This window comes from Schistocerca americana, chromosome 5 (genome assembly GCF_021461395.2).
Source record: "Schistocerca americana isolate TAMUIC-IGC-003095 chromosome 5, iqSchAmer2.1, whole genome shotgun sequence".
NCBI classification, from domain to species: Eukaryota; Metazoa; Arthropoda; class Insecta; order Orthoptera; family Acrididae; genus Schistocerca; species Schistocerca americana.
Genome location: NC_060123.1, coordinates 248,369,438 through 248,385,420, shown reverse-complemented (window position 1 = coordinate 248,385,420; position 15,983 = coordinate 248,369,438). Strand labels below are relative to the sequence as shown.

The following is a 15,983-nucleotide window of genomic DNA, read 5'->3' as shown; positions in this document are numbered from 1 at the left end:
TGAATATTTTCTTTGAGGGGGGGAAAATGCCTTTAACAAGCAAGATGGTTTAACAAGCAAGATGGTGCAGTGGTTAACCCTTTCGCTGCTGTTGATATGTGCTTTGCATTTTGTGCTGAGGTGGCTTTTGTTATGGCTGTACTGCTCACCAAATGTTGGCACCTTTGCTGAGAGACAGGTTTTCAGCCAATAATAAACACTTATCCAATTTCTCAAAAACTATTCAGTGGAGTAATTTCATTTTTGCACATCTCACTGTTCGAGATCTTTACGTGATAAGGAACTGAATTTCTTTTTGTTAACTGTCATACTTACTGCACTATATCAAATTAAGTGATACACTGCATGAAATTTTAAAGAACTCCCTGAGATAAAAACACATTGCATAAACTTTGTGTATGATTGATTTCAGCTCATACATTGCAAGGAATGAAATATAGATAAGATATCAAATTTTTATTTAAAATATCTCGTTAAGTCTTGAGTTATTGGGTTTTATATCTAAAGGATGGCCACACATGAGGTGCACATTGACATTCTTGCAGATCGGGACTCACATAGTCATAACAATCATTGTATCATAAACGGTTTAAAATATCGAAATGAAGATTTTTGCAAATGGTGGCACGCAGTTACGCACACATGCTGTATGATAAATACCATAACATTTTTATTCATGGAGATATGGAAATAACTCTTCTGCAGCAGTGAGAGGCAGCAGCTCAGGGTGCATTCAAATGTCCATAGCAGTGAAGGGAAATCCAAGCTGTGTGCGTATACACGTCCCCAACACCTTGGGAACATGTGCAAATGCCCACAGCAGCGAAAGGGTTAAGGTACTTGATTTGCATTCAGGAGGGGCAGATTTTAAACCATCTTTTGGCCATCCAGATTTAAATTTTCGTTGACTTCAAACTAGAGTGTTAGGGTGGTTCCTTTAAAAAACATATGCCCAATTTCCTTTCCTATCGCTACTCATTCAAAGGGACCGATGACCGTAGCAGTCTGGTCCCTTTAATCCCCCAAACCATCCATCCTACTCATTCAAAGCTTTTGTTCCATCTCCAGTGACATTTTTTTAAATCAGACATTGTGTCCTTTCTTCCTTCCTTGTAAAGATTGTTCACAAAAACTGCTTGATGTTCAACATGAAACTCCATATTTATACTCATTTATAAGTATTTTATAAAATACATTCTAACCATCAACTGTTAATTGTCCCATTAATCATCTACAAGTTTCGCTTATTAACCATCATCCAGGATGTAGTGTACAACAGACTAGTTAAAAACATCCCATATTCTGTTGAAGCTGAACCATATCGCAATTATCCACAGTTGCATAACCAATTTGTCTTAGAACACTGACAGTCATATTTTATGTCAAACATACAGACATCACAGGAGAAACAAGATGAACAATTACTGGAAACTATCAAAGATAGTGCATTTGTACTTAAAAAAAATGCTGTATTTGGTGTAACTTGACTGCTGAGGGATTGTTCCAGTAATTGTTTGTCTTGCTTCTCCTGTGTCATCGGTATGTTTGACATAAAATATGACCTTCAGTATTCTAAGACAAATTGGTTATACAGTTGTGGATAATTTTGACGCGGTTCAGCTTCAACAGAATATGGGATGTTTTTAACTAATCTGTTGTACCCTGCATCCTGGATGATGGTTAATAAGCAAAGCCGCTAGATGACTAATGGGACAATAAACAGCTGATGGTTGAAATGCAATTTATAAAACATTTTAAAGCCGTTGAACCTCACCTCTTTGGTACATTGTATTTGTAAATACACACACAAAATAGAAAAGAATACCAAAAATGAGAGGAAAATTGCGTATGTGTAACATCCAGTCAATACTGAGCACAATCTCTGATTTAGGGATAGCATGAGAAACGTAAACCAGGTTTTCCACTTGGCTGCAATTTGAAACCCACTCCTCCCAAACTGGAGTCTGTTGTATTAATTAATACACTTGCACCTGTTCAGAATATCGGGGTTTACTCTGCAGTGCTCTTCCTCCTCCTCCTCCTCCTCCTCCTCCTCCTACTACTACTACTACTACTACTACTACCACCCCTACTCCAGCTACTTCCACACTCATATACACCGAAGATTCCAAGTTTTTATAAAATTCCACCGCTACTTCATATAGAACATTTTTAACTTTTGCTTTTTTATTGTCCTCAGTTGTGGTGGCAGTTCTCACAGTTTTAATGTCATATGTGCTGCAATCATCCACTTCTCTAACTTGCTTCTTCAGTACCTTTCTTAGAAGCTTAAGTTCATCTTTGAAGTTGTCTTGCATAATGCATATATTTCTTTAGTTTCTTATCGTTATTTTTGTAGTCCTTACTTCTTATATTCCTTAGACACTTATCTGACACATATAACATTGTCAGTTCCACAGTTTGCTGCCTCATCCACCCCATCATTGGACCATTTATAAAACAGTCTCCTCCATTATTGGCCTGTTTATGAAACAATCAGAATATGTCAGACTAAATAAGAATGTAAAATACAAACATAATCTAGCACTGTACAGCGGACTACTGTTTGGGAGGAATAGGTTTCAAATTGCAGCCAAGTGGAAACCCTGGTTTACGTCTCTCATGCTATCCCTAAATCAGAGATAGTGCTCAGTATTGACTGGATGTTACACATACACAATTTTCCTCTCATTTTTGGTATTCCTTTCTATTTTTTGTGTGTACTTACAAATGCAATGTACCCAAGAGGTGAGGTTCAATGGCTTTAAAATGTTTTATAAAATGCATTTCAACCATCAGCTGTTTATTGTCCCATTAGTCATCTAGCGGTTTTACTTATTAACCGTCATTGTTTCCTTTGACCTATGCAGATGTTGCCTTGGATAGCTGTCTCTGCATTTCGAAAGACGTTTGCAGCATCCTGCTAATGTCAGCTACCCAGTAGTAGTTGGAAATGTGCATGTGCATGTTAATCAAGGCATTCTTGTATTTATGGTGCTGGAAAACCTATTAAGAATCTCAAAAGTCATCTTATTTGTCAGTCAAAAAATGTTGAAGCCGTGCAGATTTTATGTAATACCACTATTGTCCCTGGGAAAGAAATGTTCATATGAAAAGTAGGGACATGGTCAACATAGAGATTTGAACTCTGGTATAAATATTGTTGCATTGCAAATAAGGGCTCTGGTTGATTGCTCGACAGTGAACTCTCCAAAGATCACTGCTTTCAGTATTTGTTGATGGAGTCAGATAAGTCACTCATTGAAATATTGCGCAAAATAATAGAATTATTATTAGCCCAAAAGAAAAGGGTCGAAAAGAAAATTGGGGGGGGGGGGGGGGGGGGGCTAAGGCAGAGTCCTCACTTCACAAAGAAGAATATTTGTCAGGAATGCAAAACAAAGGTTTCTGCACGTACTTCCTACTCCAGTATTGAACATCCTCTCTGACCCTCACCTCAGGTGGTTGCCATTTTCTACATGCTGCCTTCTAGGCTCCTCAAACTCTGTTCGAATAATTGCCCTTGAATTGGCCATCATAATGTTTATGAAACTAAGCGAGATGGTGCAGTGGTTTTGACAGTGGACTCACATTTGGGAGGAGTGCAGTTCTAATGCCTGTCCTATCGTCCAGATTTAGGTTCTTCATGGCCTCTGTAAATCGCTTAAGACAATGATTTCTTTCAGAAGAACATGTTCAATTTTTCTTCCCTGTCCTTGTGCAATATGAGCTTTTTCTCAGTCTCTATTGACATTGTCTTCAATGGGACATTTAACTGTAATCATCCTTTCTTAATACTTGCTACTACCAGTTTCCAATGAAAGATTGGATAGCACAGCTCACAGAATATGCCTCTGAACTAACTAAGAGTGATCCCAATTTCATTCCCCAGTCTAATTCTCACAAATCCTTTAACTTCATATTGTCTTTCTTTGACTTTAGTTTCTCATGTATCAGTTTTGCCTTCGTGTTTTCCATTTCATCTTCTTTCTATTATTGGCTGTCTGAGCACAGAACATTGCCGGTCTTTGGTAAGTATTGTTTTAATGGGTTTCTTCATCCTGAGTCAATTTGAATGGTCTGCCTCCGTATCCTTCTTACACTCTCTCCTTGCTGTCTCCTCATGTCTCCCTGTTAATCTTCCAAAACTTATCATAATACATTTTACCTACTCCTGCTACCCATACTCTCTCTCTCTCGATCCTTTATACCTCAGGTACAGGAATCTGTGAATCTTTAGAAATATGTAGCAAGCCAACATTACCAAAAGCCTACCCATTCAGAATATTTAAAAATAATGTTTTGTAGAAATTCAGCTACTGTTCTTGATGTTTTCTTGTTGCAAAATATTACAGGAATGTGAAAGAAGAGTTAATTGCTTTGGAAAGTAAGATGAAGGATGTTCAGTTGCAATTGCATTCAATGAACAAAAAAGTACTAGAAGAGCAACAACAACTTCAAAAAATAAATGATGTCCGTAACAGCCTGAGCAGGGAGAAGCTTAATATTTCCAAAGAGTTATCAAATTTAAAGAACTCTGTTGAACCAGAATCGAGCAGTCTTTCAACACTGGTATGCCTTAGAATTTTAGATCTGTAGATATATTTATGGTTTCCTGCATTTGTGACAAACATTACATAGTTAAGGCTTTTGTAACCAGGAATTAAAAAGTCAATATCACCTTTAATGTACATATCATTAAGATTGAATTTGCCACTCTAATGACAAATCAGTGTGAGCTCTTGTTAATAATAGCTCTTGTTATCTGTTTATTCAAAAAGTTCTGAATACAAGGACTGTGTAGATTACGTGTGGCTGTTACATGATACTGCTGAGATGCTGATGCTTAACTCACTATAAACCAGATTTGTGATTTGTAACAATATTAGAGAAGGAAAGTTGCTACTTTCCATATAGCGGAGATGCTGAGTGTGATAGGCACAACAAAAAGATTCACACAATTATAGCTTTCGACCATTAAGGCCTTTGTCAGAAACACACACACACACACACACACACACACACACACACACACACACAAGCAAGTGCAACTTGCACACAAGATAACTGAAACCAGATGTGTGTGCAAGTTTCACTTGCTTGTGTGTGTGTGTGTGTGTGTGTGTGTGTGTGTGTGTGTGTGTATTTCTGACAAAGGCCTTAATGGTCGAAAGCTTTAATTGTGTGAATTTTTTTGTTGCGCCTATCACAACTCAGCATCTCCGCTCTATGGAGAGTAGCAACTTTCGTTCTCTAATATTGTTACATTCCATCCTGGATTTTCCATTGTTTGAAATTTGTGATTTAATCTTCCCTTATATCATTTGTATCGCCAGAAATATGTTTTGGTCTGAAGCAAATAACCCCCACCAAATTGTGTGTGTTTCTCCATACGTCATTGCATGCATCTTATATCTGCCAAATTTACAATCATTGTAAAAGTAATATATTTCAAAGCGTGTTCTTGGTCAATCTAACAGATAGTGCTTTTTCCTCTTGCTAATTACTTAATAGAACATAAATAAGTAGTTCATATACCACCTATAGTGCTCCAAGAATTATTAAAGTAAAGCTGAACTGTCATACTTCTAAACTCCAGATTTAAAGGAAAGAAAGTCATATCATTGTCACATGAAGCCAAGATAAACGGTGTACAGGGCGACCTTTCATTATGAATGAAGATGTTTGCTGTAGAAAGTATGTATAATATACAGATGAAAAATCCACTTCCATTTTGTAGTTCGGTCGATGCTTTAGTCAAAAATTAACATGAAAGTTTTTGTTTATGCGAATGGCATTCATGGCTGGATCAAGTAGTTGCACATGGATGTAAAAACAAGCAACCACATGGGAGACTTCCTGTTTCATGTTGATATTATACTTATACAAGAAAAACTATGCCACATTCACTTAACAACATTCGCCAAGTAGCTACTGAAGCCAAGCCCACAGGAATTATGGTGTTTCTTAAGATACGATCCTGCTTTGCTTGGTTCAACGTTGAAAAGTTTCCAGTATTTTACAACCACCATGCTTCATTTAAATGAAGCAACTCCATGAAATCTTTACAGTGTGACCATTTTATATCTGAATTAGTTTTATGCTCTTCCAACGTGTCATTTATGAGCTACAGAAAAGTAACAATATCCCGTAAATATTGATTTATGTGGAAAATGGTATGCAACTTCTCAATTCTTTTCAGCATTATTTTACCTTATTTGATTTTCTGTACACATTGATAAGTCACTCTGCATGGGAGTGGCTTTTCCTGCTACCAGTATTTCAATTGAAGAGTTGTATTTAACGGAAGGCAGGTATTGACTGTGCAGAAATTGTATTTCACATAGGGCAGGAATTAACTGTGCAGAAATTGTACATGCATAGGTAAATTTTGCTACTGTAATGGAGTTTTAGTGTTTTGAAAATACATACAGAACCACCCCCTGCCCCTAATCCCCTCTGTTTTTAAAAAATATCACTTTCAGGTATGAAACATCATTTACTGGATGTCTGGAAGTGGACTCATTGTAAAATATACAAAATCCGTCAGGCTTGATTTTCATAACCTTTGACGTTAACTGCTTGTACAGTGTGAATGTATACAATTTAACAAAGTGAAATTGGGCCAATTGCAATTTGCCACATGGAGGAGGCATTGAACGGCAAACAGGCACATTCAAAGAACATTCTTAGATATTATAAGCTACTGGACAGAGTAGAAAAACAAACACATAAGCGCGTGCTCACACACACATTAATAATCATGCGTAACTTACTGACACATGGTCACTGTCAACCCTGAGCACTGCGTACAAGCGTGTCTATCTCTGTGTGTGTATGTATATGTACATCCCCCCCCCCTCCCCCCCCCCCCCCCCCCCCCCCCCCCCCCCCCCCCCCACTGGCACCATTAAAATGAGGGCTCTGCTCGATAGCTTATCTCATCATCTAACAATCTTCTTTCAACATGCCTGCTCAGAACTTTCTCTGAGAGGAGAGTAGCAATCCATCCTATCTCATATTGTTGTTATTCCTTCTTGAAGTTTCCATCATTTACAGTTTGATTTATTTTAGGGCCCACATAAAAATGCCATGAAGTGTCATAATACCAACATGTCAACACCGCCATCAATTTTTGCGTAATAAAACACTGTCTTTTAATAAATTCCATTTGCCCATCACTGTAAAAGCAGTATGTAAGTGTGGTTTGATGCTAGCACAATGAAGTGTATTCCATTAGCTGTCAGACAAGCCTGCATATTACACCTTTATTGGGAAATGTAATGTAGATATTGTACCTTTTGAAATGATACTAATGTAAAGCCTGCGGAGCTTTTCTACTGCCAGATGATCATTTTTGTTCTTATTTAATAGAATGTTTGTAGGGGTGGTATGTTCTCATTTATCTACAGCTTATATTTTACAACTTTGTTAACAGACAGAGGAGTTGGAAGATATTAACAAAAGGTTTAGTATGGTGCAGAAAGAATGTAATAAGCTGAAAGAAGAATATGAGGAATTGATGGCAGAGGTTGAAAAAAGTAAAAATGTAATAAGGAGCCTTCAAGCAGAAAATCAGCAAATTATTTCTGCAGGCACTTCTCTGAAGGTAATTGTACATAGTACTTTATCTTGCAGTAGTAATGAGGTGGTTTTATTTCTGTGGCTGTAAGCTGTGCAGTATGAGAGGAAGGAATGATGTGATGCATACTGTCTGCTTTTTGGCAAGTCCGTCTTTGATGAAAATTAACAGAAACAGTATAATTCTAGCAGACTGTTCAGAACTGGATTGTATTATGTGTGAATGCCAATTCTCGCGGCCTATACGAAGTCTTGGGGGCTGTATTACATTAACACTTTTGCTACTGTGGGCATGTATACACATGCTGCTACACCATTCCCCAGGTGTTTCAGACATGTACCAGGTGTTTCAGACATGTATATGAGTGCTGCTAAGATTTTTCTAAAGTGCTGTGGACATCTGAATGCGTCCTGAGCTGCCAACCTCTCACTGCTGCCATCAGTTTACTTCCATATCTCGGTGAATAAAAAAGTTTTGAGTATTTATCATACAACATATGATATCATTTGCTGAAAACCTCATTATGATTGATTTGCAATGCCCAAGGATGTGTATCGGCAACAATCCTTCGGATACAAAACCCAATAACTTGAGAACAAAATGAGGTATTATTCTGCTCTCAATTTAAATAAAATATCAATATATTATCCATATTTCGTTCACTTCAATGTATGAGCTAAAATCAACCATAAACAAAGTTTATGCAGTGCAATTTTACCTCTGCAAAATCTTTAAAATTTCACACAAAGTTGTACGTAATTTGAGGCAGCACAGTAACTATTGCATATAACAAAAAGAAATTCAGTCCTTTATCAAGTGAAGATATCAGACGAAGATGTAAAAAATCTCCCCCCCCCCCCCCCCCCCCCTCCCACCCGTCTAGTACTTTTCTTAAAAATGTATGATACATGTTTCATAATAGTTTGCAGGTCCATGTGGACAGAACCGGGCTCATTGCACCCAAACGTCTGTTGGATATAATATCCAATAAATTAAGAAAGAAATGACATTATTCGGCTCTCAATTTTAAATAAAATTTTGATATCTTATGTGCATTCTATTCACTGCAATGTATGAGCTAAAACCCACCATATGCAATGTTTACACAATGTGTTTTTACCTCTGTGAACTCTTTTAAATTTTGGGCAAGGCTTTACATAATTTGATACAGTTCCAATAAGTATGATGGATAACGAAAAGAAATTCAGTTCTTCATCAGTGGAGATATCAGACGGTAAGATTTGCAATAATTAAATTTTTTCACCAAATAGTTTTTGAAAAATTGGATGATAAGTGTTTCATATTGGTGAGAATGCCATCTCTCAGCATGGCCACCAGCATTTGGCGAGCACTACAGCGATAACAAAAGCAGGCTCACATGGAACACAAAGGGGTCATGGGTAGCAGCAGAAGAGTTAAATGGAGTGTTCAGAGTGCGTGAATGTATTAAGGATTTTGTGACACATTTTCCTTTTGTAACAATACAGCTTATTGTGGAGTATTTATTTATTTATTTATTTTCTTTGTGAAGAAATACAGCTTATAATATATTGAACCTTAGTTGATTCATCTGTGTTTACCCTGAAAGAAATGTTTTAACATTGCTCATAAATAATTTGTATAAAATGCAGATCGGTCTATTTGAGTGACTTAGAATTTTGAGAGTAGTGTAAAATTCCACTTTTTTTTAATTATAGATGTTACCACTTGATCTGACCTTTGTTGCTAAAACATTATGTTTGTGCGTGCTATGGTTTCAGTTTGTCATCTTGTATTTTGAAATTCTTACTTTGTTACTTATTGAATACAGTGAGCTGTTAAATTAGTTTCAGAATACCAATTTCCATTCATTCTGAATTTCAATGAAAAGTCTAATATACTGTATGTATTTTCTCACATACTCTGATGAGCAAAACATTATGACTTCCACGCACTGCGAGGTTGGATGAATGGGCAGTCATTATAGTGAAGATACAGGCCACAAATGTGAAATCCACTGATATAAGCAGGTTTGACGCTCCGGCTGGAAATGAGAATCTCTGAAACGGTGAAACTGGTCGTCTGTCAGGGTAGCATTGTCATGTGCACCTATGGAAAGTGGATGAACGTTGGTGAAATAATGCACAGGCAGTATGGTATTGGACGATCATGTCTCATCACAAAATGTTGAGGTCAGAGGATCCCCCACTGTTTAATCGAGGATAGGCAGCAATCTGTGGTAGATGTGATGACAGAGTACAGTGCTAGTGCAGGCACTAGTGTTTTGGAACATACTGTTCAGAAGCCGTTGTTGAACATGGAGCTCTGCATCATACAACATGTGTTCGTGTAATGACCCAAGGACATCGTCTATTATGATTGCAGTTGTCACAGCATCACTGAGTTCTCAGTTTGGATCAATAGAAACATGTAATCTGTTGAGTGAATCGCATTTCTTGTTGCACCAAATTGATGGTTGTGTCCTTAAACGCCATCATTCAGGCGAATGGCTGCACAAAATATGCACTGTGTCACAGATGCAGGCTGATGTGGGCAGAATTATGCTGTGTGGTTTATTGAGTTGGGCTTCCATCATATCTGTAGTAGTAAACGAAGGAATAATGACAGCAGGGAACTATGTAAACATTACTGTGAACCACCTTCATCGTTTCAAACTTGAAGTTTGCCTGTACAGCGATGACCTCTTCCAACAGGATAACTGTCTGTGTTGCAGGTCAGAATCATACTACAGTGGTCTGAGGGGCATTAAAATGAACTCACATTGATGTCTTGGCCACCAAATGTGCTGATCTGTACCCATTGGAACGCATATCGCGTGCCAGCTGCATGCCCATAAACTACCATCCCTTAATATGTGGGAATTGCTTGCTCTGGTGCCACATACTTCTGGAATACTATCAAGGACTTGTAGAATCTGTGCCAAGCAGAATCTGTGTTGTACTGTGTTTGGAAAGTAGAACAACACATTATTAAAAAAGGTGGTCATAATGTTTTGGCTCATTGGTGTATGTCCTTTTTTATGCATGTTTATTTAAGAACCATATATTGATATTGATACACATATAAATGAAAATACTTGTACAATTTAATGCATTTAAAAGATTGTACTGCAGTGAGCTTTTGAGCTCCACTTGTTAATGTGGTTGTGCTGCTTCATTTTTTTATCCAGGAAAAGATAAGTGCTAATGAAAACTTAATTCAAAGTGCAAATATGAAATTGAAAGCGTTAGAAAAGAATTATGAAACTCATCTTGCAAAAATAAAACACATGGAAACCGACTTGAAAACTCGTGAACTGAAATGCAAGACGGCTGTCGAAAAAGCAAATGAACTTTGTCCAAGAATGGTTACAAATAGGTAAGAGCACTGTGTAATTTTGTGGTCAATTTCAGTCTTAATGCTGACATTCACATACTATTTGTTCCTGTGGTTAAATTTCTCACATTTTTATGTTTGCTTAGCCTGTGTATAGCTGATAGAAAAATGTTTGTAAAAAAATCTCTTTAGAAAAATGTTTGTAATTTGAGGAAGCTCCATGCCCCTCACACGTTACAAGGCTTATTCCCTTCATCCTCGTCCATTGATGAGTATTTATGTAGTGTTCTCGTACAGAACTACCACACTGATTTAGGTTTGCATTGGTTTTCTTATTTACTTTTGAAATAAATGCAGGGATGATTCTGGTAAACAAGGACTGACCAGTTACCTTCTCAGGCTGTTACCCAACAACTTGCTTTCTAGTTCGTATGAAGTGGTTTTTGCCGACAGGTAGTGTGCAAAAATCAGTTCATAGATACTGGCCACTGCTGAATTGTGTATATAATTAGAATTTATACCCTAGGTGTCAGTTAAGGCCTGGAGACAGTGCTCTGAAGCAGCAGAACTGGTAGCCATGTAATAAATAACATCATAAGGATGGCTATAGATGTTCCTTTTTGTTACAATCTTATATTTGTTGTTCTATGAGACTAATTAGAGTTTCAGCCACCCTCGCTTCAAATTATGGTTTGAAGTTGTTTGACTGGTGTAATTCATTATTGTTTGTGTATAGTGAAAAATATTTTGAGTCTATTAGGAAAATATTCTCATAAACAATTCATATATTGTCACAAAGATAAGTCTGTTCTGCACACATACACAAAACAGAGTCTAGGGACTAGGGACAGTGTGAAAATGAAAAATGAATTGTGTCCTCTGTTTATACCAAATAGTGCCACAATATTGAGCCTTAATGTGCACTCATTCCTCTGTTACGGTGCAAGCGCATATGATGGAATATTTATTACTGGGGGAGCAGTAAAGCTACACCTGGAAGAAAAAGTAGGCAGACATGGTACATACGAGGTAATATTAACATGTCTGTTGTTAATAGGTTGGCCTTTTTGAAAATGTGCGGCTGGATGATGCTTTATTGTTTAACATCTAGCACATACAATGCGACTGTTTTTGAAAGATCAGAAAATAGAAAGAATGACTCATGCAGAGAACATCTTTAATAAATGTAGGCCTCGAACAATTTGACTGGGCTAGATTAATGGCAAAGTGTACTTGCATTTTCACTTGAGTGATTTCAGGTAAGCACAGGCTACCAAGAGCATAGATTAACTAGATTTATGCTCATGAGTTGTGCTAGATCTTTGGGAAAGATTGTACAAACTACATAAGCAGTTCAGTAAAAAACTAATGGACTTCCCTGAAAAGACAAAAAACAAATATAGATACAAGGAAGGTAACCATGAAAAAAATTGGGTGGTAAAAGAATACTTCAATTAATCGACAAAAGAAGGAAATACAAAAATGTTCAGGAATAGAAGGAATACAGCAGTATAATCCACCAAGATAGAAATTGAAGCCCACCAAGATAGAAATTGAAGTTACATATGAAATTGTTTGGGCAAGACTCCGTATCAAGTGTGGGCATAAAATTATTAATTTGAGCCTTCTTTCACCCACCAGACTCATCTCCTGATGATGTAAGCAGGAACTCTACAGAAAACCTCATTTCACTTGTACGTATGTTCCCCAATCATACTGCAACCGAAGAATAGTACGTAATGAGGGGGCCTTCATGGTACACAGTCACTATAAAGAAACTTATAAAGAAACAGAGATTACTGTATAACAAGTGTAAAACAAAGTGTAGAGCTATGCAGGGTGGTCCATTGATTGTGACCGGGTCAAATATCTCACAAAATAAGCGTCAAACGAAAAAACTACAAAGAACGAAACTTGTCTAGCTTGAAGGGGTAAAAAAGATGGCGTTATGGTTGGCCTGCTAGATGGCGCTGCCATAGGTCAAACGGATATCAACTGCATTTTTTAAAATAGGAACCCCCATTTTTTATTACATATTCGTGTAGTATGTAAAGAAATATGAATGTTTTAGTTGGACCACTTTTTTCGCTTTGTGATGGATGGCGCTGTAATAGTCACAAACATATGGCTCACAATTTTAGACGAACAGTTGGTAACAGGTAGGTTTTTTAAATTAAAATACAGAACATAGGTACGTTTGAACATTTTATTTCAGTTGTTCCAATGTGATACATGTATCTTAGCGTACTTATCATTTCTGAGAATGCATGCTGTTACAATGTGATTACCTGTAAATACCACATTAATGCAATAAATGCTCAAAATGATGCCCATCAGCCTCAATGTATTTGGCCATACATGTAAGGGCATTCCTCTCAACAGCGAGTAGTTCGCCTTCCATAATGTTCGCACATGCATTGACAATGCGCTGACGCATGTTGTCAGGCGTTGTTGGTGGATCGCGATAGCAAATATCCTTCAACTTTCCCCACAGAAAGAAATCTGGGGCTTCAGATCCAGTGAATGTGAGGGCCATGGTATGGTGCTTTGACGACCAATCCACCTGTCATGAAATATGCTATTCAATACCACTTCAACCACACGCGAGCTATGTGCTGGACATCCATCATGTTGGAAGTACATCGCCATTCTGTGGTCCAACTAAAACATTCATATTTCTTTATGTATTACACGAATATGTAATAAAAATGGGGGTTCCTATTTAAAAAAAAAACACAGTTGATATCCGTTTGACCTATGGCAGTGCCATCTAGTGGGCCAACCATAGTGCCATCTGGTTTCCCCCTTCAAGCTAGACGAGTTTCGTTCTTTGTAGTTTTTTCATTTGATGCTTATTTCGTGAGTTATTTGGCCTGGTCACTATCAATGGACCACCCTGTAGATAGAGAGATGTTGAATGAACAACATTTGGCTGTCATGAGAGCAGTGCATGATGTCTTCAGTGACTACCATAGCAGAATATTCTCAAATGATCTTTCACAAAACCCAAAGTCATTCTGTTCGTATGTAAAGGCTGTTAGTGGCACCAAAGTTAGTGTCCACCCCATAGTGAATGAGACAGGAACTGAAATTGAGGGTAGCAAAGAAAAAGCTGAAATGCCTAGCTCTGTTTTCAAAGGTTCCTCTGCAAAGAGAACCCCAGTATAATTGCCCCAACTTAATCATCATACCACTGAAAAGATGAACAAAAAACATTTTTGTGTCAGTGGTGTTGAGGAACATCTGAAATTGTTAAAATTGAACAAAGCTTCAGGGTCTATTGGAATCCCTCTCAGATTCTGTATTGAATTTGTGGCTGAGGTAGAGCCTCTTCTTTCTCCTAACTATTGAAGATTCCTCAAACAAAAAACGATGCCCAGTTCTTTGAAAGAAACACAGGTCACAAATGTCTACAAGGATAGTAGAAGTGATCCAAAAAAATATTGTCCAATATCCTTGACATCAATTTGTTGTAGAATGTTAGAACATATTCTGAGCTCTAACATAATGAGGTACCTTGAGCAGAATGACCTCCTCATTGCCAACCAGGATGAATTCTGAAAACATCGATCATGTGAAACCCAACTCTCAATTTTCTAAAATGATGTACTGAAAGCTTTGGATCAAGTCAATCAGGTAGACATAAATGCAGTACTTCTTTGTTTCTGAAAAGCATTTAACTCAGTACCACACCTATGCTTACTGTCAAAAGTACAATCACATGAGGTATCAAGTGAAATCTGGATTGAGACTTTTTGGTAGGAAGGACGCAGCAAGTTATCTTGGATGAAGAGTCATCATCAGAAGTAGAAGTAACTTCAGGTGTGCCCCAGGGAACTCTGTTGGGACCTTTGCTGTTCATGTTGTACATCAGTGACCTTGCAGACAATATTACTAGTAACCTCAAGCTTTTTGCAGATGATGCAGCAACTATAATGAAGTACTATCTGAAAGAAACTGCATAAATATTGAGTCAGATCTTGATAAGATTGGCAATTGGCTTTAAATGTTCAGAAATGTAAAATTGTGCACTTCACAAAATGAAAAAAACATAGTCTCTTATGACTATAATATCAATGAGTCACAGTTGGAATCAGCCAGCTCATACAAATACCTGGGTATAACACTTTGTAGGGATATGAAATGCAATCATCGTATAGACATAACCAAACAAAAGAAAATTCAGGATGGAATAATGACAATTATGGAAAGGATAGTTGCTACTCGGCATATAGCGGAGATGCTGAGTCATGCACTACAAAAAGATTGTCAAACAAGTAAGCTTCCAGCCAAAAGGCCTTCATCAGAATTAGACAACACAAATTCACACACTCATGCAAATACAACTCACCCACACATGACCACAGTTCCTCACTGCTGAGACAGTCTGGCCTCTGCAGCCAGAGATTGTGATCATGTGTGAGTGAGTTGTGTTTGCGTGAATGTATGTTGTCTCATCTTGATGAAGGCCTTTTCAGTCAGAAGATTACTTGTTTGACAGTCATTCTGTTGTGCCTATCTGCGACTCAGCAGTTGTGCTATATGATGAGTAGGAACTATCCTTTTCGCAATATTGTAATGATCACATGGGTAAAGCAGGTGGTAGACTTCAGTTTATTGGTAGAATACTGGGGAAGTGCAATCAGCCTTCAAAGGAGATTGCTTATAAAATACTTGTGCAAGCAGTTCTAGAATATTGCTCAAGTATGTGGGACCTGTTCCAAATAGGACTAACAGGGATATTGAACGTATACATAAAAGGGCAGCATGAATGATCACAGGTTTACAAACTTTTTAAGAATTTCCAGCGTGCTGGAATAGCTGTGGATCAGCAACTTCTGTTAATCAGTAGAATGAAAAACCAGTCCAAAGTTGCAAATTCTACTTTTTTTTACTCGACGACTAGTTTCAGGCCAAGACCCATTTCCAAATCATCGTCACATAGTAAAAGTAAAATTTGCAACTTCGGACTGGTTTTTCATTCTGCTGATCACAGGTTTGTTTGATCCATGGGAGAACTGAACTGGAAAACTCTTGAAGATAGACGTATACTACCCCAAGAAAGTGTATTAACAAAGTTTCAACA

At 37.5% G+C, this 15,983-nt stretch overlaps 1 protein-coding gene across 3 annotated transcripts in view; it reads left to right on the top strand.

Annotated features, from left to right (window-relative positions):
• LOC124615754 (structural maintenance of chromosomes protein 6) overlaps window positions 1-15,983 on the top strand; it is a 188,410-nt gene that overhangs the window by 111,909 nt on the left and 60,518 nt on the right. For all 3 annotated transcript variants that reach the window (XM_047143841.1, XM_047143842.1, XM_047143843.1), the window contains 3 exons: window positions 4,356-4,572; window positions 7,439-7,609; window positions 10,752-10,939. In XM_047143841.1, the coding sequence (XP_046999797.1) occupies window positions 4,356-4,572; window positions 7,439-7,609; window positions 10,752-10,939 (576 nt within the window). The remainder of the gene's footprint in view (window positions 1-4,355; window positions 4,573-7,438; window positions 7,610-10,751; window positions 10,940-15,983) is intronic.